This window comes from Anthonomus grandis, chromosome 15 (assembly GCF_022605725.1).
Source record: "Anthonomus grandis grandis chromosome 15, icAntGran1.3, whole genome shotgun sequence".
Taxonomy (NCBI): Eukaryota; Metazoa; Arthropoda; class Insecta; order Coleoptera; family Curculionidae; genus Anthonomus; species Anthonomus grandis.
Window position 1 is genome coordinate 5,399,998 of NC_065560.1, and position 12,192 is coordinate 5,412,189.

Here is a 12,192-nt window from a genome sequence, read left to right on the forward strand (position 1 = left end):
TTTAAATTAGAGTATATTATATTGTATCAAAAATTTAAAAATCGATTTAACATCATTGTCTGAGAAATTGTGAATTCAACCGCCTCGCCTCTAGTTTTCATTTAAGCTTATTCTAGGAATTCAATTTTCTAAGAACATATATGCTTGACACTCTCGAGGCTATAGTTTCGCTTCCTTACCGCCATCTATATGTCAAGTCATAGAAGCTTTTTCAGTATCCTAACTATTGGTACCCGAGCTTTCAAGGCATGGATTGATGATGTAGATGGTGATACTAAGTTGTGAAGTGAATCACTGCAGTCATTAGCTTTGTTCGCGGTGACAAATTCTGAACGCATCCCGGATCAGTCAGGAGCTCTTCATCCTTTAAGGTTAGGCGCATGCGTGACTCATAACCGGTTTGGAATTTATTTCAACTGTCAACATCTAAATTTATTTGGGTTAGTATAGGTTATGTTTTCCGATTGTTTTGTTTAGAAAAGTTTGTTTTTCTTTAAATAGTAAAGATTTAAAGCAGAGACATGGCTAAGAAATACTGTGATAAATTTTAAGGCAGTTATTTTTTCTGAGTCTCATTCCTGTTCTTTATAATATGGCAGCAAATCGATCTGCCAGTGTTCATTCGTCAATGCTGAGCTCATTCGAAAATATTGAAAATACAGTTTATCGTCAAATTATGAGACAATGTTTTCAAATTATCCAATATACCCATAAAACTAATAAAAAACAGTAGGACAAGCAATTATTATTTGTAACAGTAACTATTATTGGTTTTAAATATGAAATGAAATAAAATAAAATAAGCATCACTTATCAGAAAATAATCACAAACAGAGCAAATAGTCGGCATACATGTCATTAAAAATCTACTGCGCAAGTCTAGAACTCAAAATTCTAATGAGAGTCCAAAGATCGATTGAACTGGTTACAGATTGATCCTGAACAAGTAACAAAACATCCGCGAACGCAGGATTTCGAACTAGAAATTCAAGACTAGTAACCACGAACGCTGTTTTTAACAATGCGCATGCGAAGTAATTCTAAACTTGTCCAGAACTGTCACCGCGAACAAAGCTATTATTCGTTACTATACGACATTTAAGTTTAAAATGCTAAAATCCGAACAAACAAATGGGATCGTAATTGAACAAAGCGTTGACGCAATCAGTTCAAATTCTGAAAGGGAAAAGTGCAAAAAAGGTTATCGAAACCCCGCGAAGTGACGAGCAAACGCGCCACGTCTGCACGCAGACGGCGCACGTCGTCATGGAAACGGGCGTCGCGGCGCCTCTTGTCGCCCGGACGACAATGCCGACGCCCGGCACGCCCCTCCAAAGGACGCCCGCGTGACGTCAACGCTGCTTTTTTTGACCTGGTTCCCTTTATTTCATTTTGTTTCTTTTTTTTTTTTTTTTAATTCGATATACGTAGTGCGTGATGTTGAGGTGTGATATGATGAAAGAATTAGTTTTTGCAAGTTTTATTACCTGAATTTATATATGACGAAAGCAAGCAATTAATTCTGATTATAAATAAAGACGTAACACGGTCGGTTAACAAAGAAGTAATATATCTATAAATTTAGCCAAGGTAGCGGCGCCCATATAAAATAACAATCAGAATAATACGTAGTCGGTACCCAAATTGTGCGTGGGCAAAAGCAACCGCGAAAAATGATGTCTTTGTTACATTCGTATTTCCTAATCCTACTAGAAAGCCAGCTGGCGCATTTTAATAAATCAAGTTATAGGTTAGATAAGTATTTTATTTTGTATAGGATTAAGGGTGGTGAGGCTCACAAAACATACATATTACAACAGGTGAAGGATAATAGACAATATTCGCAATAAAAGTAATTATCGACAAGTTGTGCAACCTGAGGTCCGTATTGAAGAACTAAACTCTTGCTTATGTAACATCGCTCAAACTCAACAACAAAAACTAAGTCCCACTTCTGATGCTCCTAGTTACATGGCAAAATAATGTCAACATTCCGCATAATTTCTTGTTCCTGCCTACTACTGGCTTGAGAACTATATATACCAGCGTCTTCTTCAGATAACCTACATCACGAAAACACCGGGTTATAACAGGATTCGAACAGAACTAAGGGAATGAGAGCACTTTGAAAATTCGGAAAAAGTCATGTTTCGACCTCGTTTTTGAGGCCAAAAATGGGCTTTAAAAATGTGATATCTCAGCTAATATAAGAGGTACGACCTTGTGGAAAATCTCTATATATTGAGAAGGGCGAAACTAAGACAGAACCGTTGGAATTTTTTAGCTAGCGCCCATAGAAGCCAAGATATCGGTCTTCAAAGTTTGGGTTTTTTCATTTTTTGGGTATACCCCCCCGTATCGAATTTTTTCACCAAAAATCGATTTTTTTGGAAATCGAACTAACTCTACCAGCGTCTTCTTCAGATCACCTACATCACGAAAACACCGGGTTATAACAGGATTCGAACAGAACTAAGGGAATGAGAGCACTTTGAAAATTCGGAAAAAGTCATGTTTCGACCTCGTTTTTGAGGCCAAAAATGGGCTTTAAAAATGTGATATCTCAGCTAATATAAGAGCTACGACCTTGTGGAAAATCTCTATATATTCAGAAGGACGAAACTAAGACAGAACCATTGGATTTTTTTAGATAGCACCCATAGAAGCCAAGATATCGGTCTTCAAAGTTTGGGTTTTTTAATTTTTTGGGTATACCCCCCCGCATCGAATTTTTCACCAAAAATTGATTTTTTTCGAAATCAAACTAAGTATACCAGCGTCTTATTTGGGTCACCTAGATTACGAAAACACCGGGTTATAACAGGATCCGAGCAGAACTAAGGGAATGAGAGCACTTTGAAAATCCTGAAAAAGTCGTTTTCGACGTCCGTTTTTGAGGCCAAAAATGGGCATCAAAAATGCCATATCTCAGCTATTAGGAGAGCTACGACCTTGCGGATGGTCTCGTTGGATTCAGAACGACGAAACTAAGACAAAACCGTTGGAATTTTCCCGATAGCTTCCATAGAAGCCGAGATATCGACCTTCAAAGTTTGGAATTTTTCATTTTTCGGGTATACCCCCCCGTATCGAATTTTTTCACCAAAAATTGATTTTTTTCGAAATCAAACTAAGTATACCAGCGTCTTATTTGGGTCACCTAGATTACGAAAACACCGGGTTATAACAGGATCCGAGCAGAACTAAGGGAATGAGAGCACTTTGAAAATCCTGAAAAAGTCGTTTTCGACGTCCGTTTTTGAGGCCAAAAATGGGCATCAAAAATGCCATATCTCAGCTATTAGGAGAGCTACGACCTTGCGGATGGTCTCGTTGGATTCAGAACGACGAAACTAAGACAAAACCGTTGGAATTTTCCCGATAGCTTCCATAGAAGCCGAGATATCGACCTTCAAAGTTTGGAATTTTTCATTTTTCGGGTATACCCCCCCGTATCGAATTTTTTCACCAAAAATGGATTTTTTTCGAAATCAAACTAAGTATACCAGCGTCTTATTTGGGTCACCTAGATTACGAAAACACTGGGTTTTAACAGGATCCGAGCAGAACTAAGGGAATGAGAGCACTTTGAAAATCCTGAAAAAGTCGTTTTCGACGTCCGTTTTTGAGGCCAAAAATGGGCATAAAAAATGCCATATCTCGACTATCGTAAAAGCTACAACTTTGCGGATGGTTTCGTTGGATTCAGAATGACGAAACTAAGACAAAAACGTTGGAATTTTCCCGATAGCTCCCATAGAAACCGAGATATCGACCTTCAAAGTTTGGAATTTTTCATTTTTCGGGTTTACCCCCCCGTATCGAATTTTTTCACCAAAAATGGATTTTTTTCGAAATCAAACTAAGTATACCAGCGTCTTATTTGGGTCACCTAGATTACGAAAACACTGGGTTTTAACAGGATCCGAGCAGAACTAAGGGAATGAGAGCACTTTGAAAATCCTGAAAAAGTCGTTTTCGACGTCCGTTTTTGAGGCCAAAAATGGGCATCAAAAATGCCATATCTCAGCTATTAGGAGAGCTACGACCTTGCGGATGGTCTCGTTGGATTCAGAACGACGAAACTAAGACAAAACCGTTGGAATTTTCCCGATACCTTCCATAGGAGCCGAGATATCGACCTTCAAAGTTTGGAATTTTTCATTTTTCGGGTATACCCCCCCGTATCGAATTTTTTCACCAAAAATGGATTTTTTTCGAAATCAAACTAAGTATACCAGCGTCTTATTTGGGTCACCTAGATTACGAAAACACTGGGTTTTAACAGGATCCGAGCAGAACTAAGGGAATGAGAGCACTTTGAAAATCCTGAAAAAGTCGTTTTCGACGTCCGTTTTTGAGGCCAAAAATGGGCATAAAAAATGCCATATCTCGACTATCGTAAAAGCTACAACTTTGCGGATGGTTTCGTTGGATTCAGAATGACGAAACTAAGACAAAAACGTTGGAATTTTCCCGATAGCTCCCATAGAAACCGAGATATCGACCTTCAAAGTTTGGAATTTTTCATTTTTCGGGTTTACCCCCCCGTATCGAATTTTTTCACCAAAAATGGATTTTTTTCGAAATCAAACTAAGTATACCAGCGTCTTATTTGGGTCACCTAGATTACGAAAACACTGGGTTTTAACAGGATCCGAGCAGAACTAAGGGAATGAGAGCACTTTGAAAATCCTGAAAAAGTCGTTTTCGACGTCCGTTTTTGAGGCCAAAAATGGGCATCAAAAATGCCATATCTCAGCTATTAGGAGAGCTACGACCTTGCGGATGGTCTCGTTGGATTCAGAACGACGAAACTAAGACAAAACCGTTGGAATTTTCCCGATACCTTCCATAGGAGCCGAGATATCGACCTTCAAAGTTTGGAATTTTTCATTTTTCGGGTATACCCCCCCGTATCGAATTTTTTCACCAAAAATTGATTTTTTCGAAATCAAACTAAGTATACCAGCGTCTTATTTGGGTCACCTAGATTACGAAAACACCGGGTTATAACAGGATCCGAGCAGAACTAAGGGAATGAGAGCACTTTGAAAATCCTGAAAAAGTCGTTTTCGACGTCCGTTTTTGAGGCCAAAAATGGGCATCAAAAATGCCATATCTCAGCTATTAGGAGAGCTACGACCTTGCGGATGGTCTCGTTGGATTCAGAACGACGAAACTAAGACAAAACCGTTGGAATTTTCCCGATAGCTTCCATAGAAGCCGAGATATCGACCTTCAAAGTTTGGAATTTTTCATTTTTCGGGTATACCCCCCCGTATCGAATTTTTTCACCAAAAATGGATTTTTTTCGAAATCAAACTAAGTATACCAGCGTCTTATTTGGGTCACCTAGATTACGAAAACACTGGGTTTTAACAGGATCCGAGCAGAACTAAGGGAATGAGAGCACTTTGAAAATCCTGAAAAAGTCGTTTTCGACGTCCGTTTTTGAGGCCAAAAATGGGCATAAAAAATGCCATATCTCGACTATCGTAAAAGCTACAACTTTGCGGATGGTTTCGTTGGATTCAGAATGACGAAACTAAGACAAAAACGTTGGAATTTTCCCGATAGCTCCCATAGAAACCGAGATATCGACCTTCAAAGTTTGGAATTTTTCATTTTTCGGGTTTACCCCCCCGTATCGAATTTTTTCACCAAAAATGGATTTTTTTCGAAATCAAACTAAGTATACCAGCGTCTTATTTGGGTCACCTAGATTACGAAAACACTGGGTTTTAACAGGATCCGAGCAGAACTAAGGGAATGAGAGCACTTTGAAAATCCTGAAAAAGTCGTTTTCGACGTCCGTTTTTGAGGCCAAAAATGGGCATCAAAAATGCCATATCTCAGCTATTAGGAGAGCTACGACCTTGCGGATGGTCTCGTTGGATTCAGAACGACGAAACTAAGACAAAACCGTTGGAATTTTCCCGATACCTTCCATAGGAGCCGAGATATCGACCTTCAAAGTTTGGAATTTTTCATTTTTCGGGTATACCCCCCCGTATCGAATTTTTTCACCAAAAATTGATTTTTTCGAAATCAAACTAAGTATACCAGCGTCTTATTTGGGTCACCTAGATTACGAAAACACCGGGTTATAACAGGATCCGAGCAGAACTAAGGGAATGAGAGCACTTTGAAAATCCTGAAAAAGTCGTTTTCGACGTCCGTTTTTGAGGCCAAAAATGGGCATCAAAAATGCCATATCTCAGCTATTAGGAGAGCTACGACCTTGCGGATGGTCTCGTTGGATTCAGAACGACGAAACTAAGACAAAACCGTTGGAATTTTCCCGATACCTTCCATAGGAGCCGAGATATCGACCTTCAAAGTTTGGAATTTTTCATTTTTCGGGTATACCCCCCCGTATCGAATTTTTTCACCAAAAATTGATTTTTTTCGAAATCAAACTAAGTATACCTGCGTCTTATTTGGGTCACCTAGATTACGAAAACACCGGGTTATAACAGGATCCGAGCAGAACTAAGGGAATGAGAGCACTTTGAAAATCCTGAAAAAGTCGTTTTCGACGTCCGTTTTTGAGGCCAAAAATGGACAGCAAAAATGCCATATCTCGACTATCGTAAAAGCTAGTGCTAAAGCTTTGTGGATAGTCTCGTTGGATTCAGAACGACGAAACTAAGACAGAACCGTTGGAATTTTTTAGATAGTGCCCATAGAAGCCAAGATATCGGTCTTTAAAGTTTGGGTTTTTTCATTTTTCGGGTATACTTCTTCTTCAGATTACCGACATTACGAAAACACCAGGTTATAACGAGATTCGAGCAGAACTAAGGGAATGAGAGCACTTTGAAAATTCGGAAAAAGTCATGTTTCGACCTCGTTTTTGAGCCCAAAAATAGTCTACACAATGGACCAACAAATAAATAGGTTATAGGACTGTCGATTTCTTCATAAAGTTTAACGTTTAAACCTCACCCTGTGTGTATATTTTACAGTGTTTGTTGCAGGTTAAGCAAAATGTCAGTAAAAAGAAACAACAATAGGCCTGACCTGACAAGTGCCTGATTTTAGCCGTCTAGAAAGATCCAGAACTGGCTCAAGATATTTAGCCAATAGTGTTTTATTATGTAACTATTATCTATCTATTTTTTAAACCAGGTGGCCCCTAGTTCCATCAGAATATTTTCCTCATTATTGAGTCCCAAAGAACTAAGACTGTGTGGGTGATAAATAACATGATCAATGAGACTGACACCAACAAGCAAATCAGCAACTGATAAAATGAAGAGTAACAGTAAAATCAAGAGCTAAAGCTGCTCGTTAATGGTTATTGCACAACATTCCTAATATACAACACGTATATGTATCTGAAACGCAATATTATTGTTCCGCTATAGTAAATATTATCTAGTCATATCCTGCTAGCATAATACACGATCAAAGTAAACCTTCAATGGTGTAGGTACGAAAATCACCGTGTCATCATATAATAAACACGATTCCACGGAAACGTTGCGCGTTTAATTTTAAAATATAATGAATTTTTTTTTCCAACAAAAAAAAAATTAGACTTACCAGGTGCAGCCCACGTAGGATCTCGCCATACTCCTTCGTGATTTAAATGATTTAAGGCAAGTGATTTTCCATCTTTGGATTCTAAACCCCACAGTTTTTTTGCTGCTGGAGCAATCTGAAAAAATAAATAATTTGTTAAGAAAATTGCGTTTTAGGATCGAATATAGCAAGCCAGTAGTAAATAAATGTGTTGATTATTCCGACAAATTTAGCGACCATAAAATTACTGGTGGTTATATACATTAAAAACTCCTGTTCAAAGAGACGTGCATCCAACCGCGTAACGTTTTACTGCACTCGTGCTCCTTCGTCCTCAGTCAATTTTCTCTATTTTCCGCAGAAATTTTCCTGAAGTTTCTTACCAGGGAAACTTTATTAACTTATCCGAAAGTCGACTTTATAAAACTTCTCGAAGTATTTGCTTTGAAGAGATTAAATTATCCATTCGGGGGATGTAATAAGAGTGATAGTGCATTTTCGTGCCGGTGCCCAGCCGTTTCATAAGTTCTAGGATAGTTGGTGTTTGTGGATGTCAAAGTTTTAGTCCTATTTACTTGTCTTTAAAGAATTTGGCGATTCCTTTAAGACCTTGGACAAATCAGAATGAATTGAGAATGAATGAATGTTGAGGGAGTCAGTATCAGGCTTTGTTGAAAAAAATAAGCTAAAACTTCAAGGAAATCTTTATATTGGTTTCGTACTTGTTCTACCAGATCATTGTAATCACTCTTCTCTACACAATAAATTTTGTTTTGACTTCAAATTATTATTAATTAATTTTTCCTCTGAACCTTATTCTCTAATTAATGTTTATGTCTAAGTAGAGGAGTTTGAAGCCAATAAGGATCGTTAGAGGTAGGTTGTCATATTCAAAGGTTGGTAGATCACAGTGAGTTCCCTTAATTAATTAATTATGATTGAAACTAAGATTTTTATCTGGGGTCACCTTGATTTTCCTACAATCCCTTAGTTCCTAATAGACCAAAATAGTTGATGCTCTATTGAGAACAAGAAAACTATTTCTCATATTGAATTTACACCATCTGGAGTTTTACTTTTTTTCTTGATAGTGGGAAATAATGATATTCTATGCATATACACTTCTGGATAGTATTTTGCTCTAAAGTAGCTTAACCATGAGTTTGGACATAGGAGTGCTATAACTCAACTACGATGCCAATCAAAAAAAGGGAATATTCATTAAAGTTACATTTTGTCAGCAAAGCCTTGGATTGTGTTGCCTTTAGAATTCTTGCAATTTAACTATCAGTATCAGTATATTTTTATTCGCATAAATTTTTTACATAATTCAGCAAATAATGCGACATTTTTAATAGAAGTACCTAAAATCAAATTTTCAGCTAAAACAAAGCTGATTATAACACAAAGATTATACAAAGACAACTGTAGAATGTCCTTTTTATTCAATTAAATAAATACACCAATTATTTATTACTCATAACTTATAAATTCATAATTTCGTACACATAAATTAATACGTCTCGCCATCATCGAGTCACGTCATCATCTTTACATAAGTTTAACTTAACATAAACTTGTCAATTACTTGCTACTTAAGAGATATGGAAAAGTTTAGGTATTGAGACACCAAATATGGTTCTATTTCTAAAATAAATTGTTTTTTTCTTAAATGTTTGTTGAGATCCTTCTTGATTCATTGATTGTGGAAGCTTATTATAGAACTTAATAGACGTATACATAAGGCCACACTCTGCTAAAGGAAGTCGATGTGTAGGAATATTTAATTTTCACTCTGCGTGAGTCCCCTGATGCACTAATTCTGTGCCCTCTTTTGAATAATTAAATCGTCACGCCACCTTACAGCTCCTCCCCAGAATATATTATATATAGCATAGTATGTAGTTAGAAAAGTGGTTTGCGGTTGAAAACATTTCAACACCCTTATATGCAAGCAAAGTTTAATTTCTTGTATACATGTTCAATTTGATTCACAAGTAGACTTTGACAATACTACGCTGAGACAAGAGCTGCAATTCCTCAGGGAATTGCTTCCGAGATTGGGAAGTTAAAAACCCTAAAAATATTGACTTGTCACAGTTCAAGAGGAGTTTGTTGGCAGCAAACCACACAGATGATCCTGTAATGTCATCAGCAAAGTTTGTTGGGCTGGATGAGTCATAGGTCACAGCTTTAGACAAATTATTGATAAAAGCCAAAAACAGGAAGGGTCCAATGACACTTCTTCCAATGACTCTTTTTTGTTGGTACTTCAGTCTTAAATCGGAAAACTGAAATATAGAGTAAATGATTCAACAGAAAAATTTTGTATACAAGTTTGACAAACTCAGGTGTAGGATGCGGAGTCAACATATTAAATCACAAATTGAAAAGAGAACCATAAGATTTCTACTACTTCTTTCTACTCTCTGTACCACCTAAACTGAAAAACTAAAAAAAAAACTCTTGCAGTTAATGATGTGCAGATAAGCGTACATGAATGAACCATATTTGAACATTGCACATTGGTTTTATTCAAATTAAATAAGTATGAATGCACATAAGAGTTATCAACCGTCTATTCATTTACTACTAAATTAGAACCACATATAAGCCATGAATACTGATTATAATGCATCCAATTATTGTGGTATTTGATTAAAAAGTCCTTGCTCTAATTCTCATCTCATATCTTTGCAGACGAATTGTCATGAGACACCCTTGAACAAGTAAACTGTAGACATCAACTTGTAACTAAGATGATAAGAGAAGCAAATCTACATACTAATATGATGATAATTTATATCTATAGTCTAGGTACTTAATGTTTGTATGTTATGATAGTTGGAATTTTGTAATTTTAAGCTTACTACTAAAAACTTTTAATTCCTTGTTTATAGTTTGGAAGTATTTTTCATATATATATATAGAGCTTTATATAATTGAATTGTGTGAATACTTTGTACCTTGACATTCATAGTTGATTCCATGCTTTTCTATTTAGCTTGTTACTTAATCCATAGATTTGTACACTCAAGACCTAAGTTGGCCAGACCTGTACACCCGATGTTTTCAGATCACCTATTTGTAATGAACAATAGCATTTACCCAAATTATGAAAATCATTTTAGGGTCATGTATTGTCTTGATTAATGACGCCAACTGAAAGTGGATCTCTTAAATCATTCATCAATATAAATCCCTGCAATACTGGTGATTGACAGGATCATCACATGGTTTCTGAATACAGTTTTTTAAAACCAATGATTGATATCCACACTACGACCTGATTATTACACTTATTGTGGTATCTGATCAGTAAGTCCTTGGTCCACCTTTTATTTCAACAAATTAAGATCAAAATCATAGAACGCCAGATAAGAAGAAATCCCAGGTTCTGATGCTTAACCAGTATCCTTCCTATGACTTCAGAGTTGATTTCCTGCTTTTCCTTCAAACTTGTTACTTAATATACAATGGTATCAGAAGACCTGTATGAACAATATAATTTACCCATACTATGAAGAACATTTATGCTTGTCCTGATTAAAAAGGCAAAGAATTTTAGAAAGGCGTATGCATCCAATGCACATGTTTTGCTTTTCAAATTCATATGTTTTGAATTAAGCAAATATGAGAATTGTGATTCTCGCATAATTAGTTGACTCTCGGTGCCACAGAACAATTGAAAAACAGCATATTTTTGGTCCTTTTCGACAGATCAAACCTCCAAACATGTTCCAAGTGTAAGAAAAATCTGTTTTATGTGGACATCACTTCAATCACACAAATTCATATAATAAACTGTTCTTCTGTGAAGACTGCTTCTGCAATATAAAGCAAATGTAAGAGAAGACTCCAAGGATCTGCAGCAAAAGTATGGCAGTATTCAACAAGATATGGTGAAACTTGGGTCCAAGGCGGTTGAGGCACCTAAATCCTACAGTAAAACTCTGCTTAGCATAACCAATTAATAAAGAGATATCTGATTTAAAAAAATCCATAGAATTTATCATCCAGTTGCTTTGAGGACCAAAGAAAAGATTTGTCAGCATTTACAGGCTTGTTGAAAACCTACAGCAAAGAAAATAGTGTTTCAAAGCACGACATTAAGGAACTAGAAAACAATACAGGACACTCTCTGGTATAAAATTCCAAAGCTCGAAAAGGCTGTTTTCAAGTGTATGAATTTGGAATCCCTACAAATAAAGCAACACTAAATGAAGAAGAGAACTCACCTATTTTGGTTATACTAAGCATAAAAAGGGAAAAGACTTTTCTTTTAAAAAAAGCAGATACTGTCAATATTAGTGCAGAATCCTGTGGGCTACAGGACAGTCATTTACCTGAACGATTTGACCATGAAAATATGCCTGTGATGCAAGAAGAAACATAAATGACTTGCAAGGACCCTCCTAACTAAAAATGTTCACAATATTTAAGGTTTCCAATAAACTGGTGGACAGGACCTTTAACTGTCCCTTGAAAACAATTTTTAAGATATCAGTTTCATCACAAAATCATGGTTAAATGATGCTATATTAGACTATTCTAGATTATTGACATTCACAAGTACACTCATCATCTTCGACATGATAGGATCACTAACTATGTGTTCAAAGAAGGATGACAGTGGTGGTTTCTTTGAAGCAGTAAAAAACA

At 36.5% G+C, this 12,192-nt stretch overlaps 1 protein-coding gene and 1 long non-coding RNA gene across 8 annotated transcripts in view; one reads left to right on the forward strand and one right to left on the reverse strand.

The window, feature by feature from the left end:
• Positions 1 to 12,192, forward strand: part of LOC126744996 (uncharacterized) — a 431,319-nt gene that overhangs the window by 338,143 nt on the left and 80,984 nt on the right. The window lies entirely within an intron of this gene.
• The window catches only part of LOC126744986 (pumilio homolog 2-like), a 335,676-nt gene that overhangs the window by 256,754 nt on the left and 66,730 nt on the right, over positions 1 to 12,192 (reverse strand). For all 7 annotated transcript variants that reach the window (XM_050452611.1, XM_050452614.1, XM_050452613.1 and 4 more), the window contains one exon: positions 7,552 to 7,666. In XM_050452611.1, coding sequence (XP_050308568.1) covers positions 7,552 to 7,666 — 115 coding nt within the window. The remainder of the gene's footprint in view (positions 1 to 7,551; positions 7,667 to 12,192) is intronic.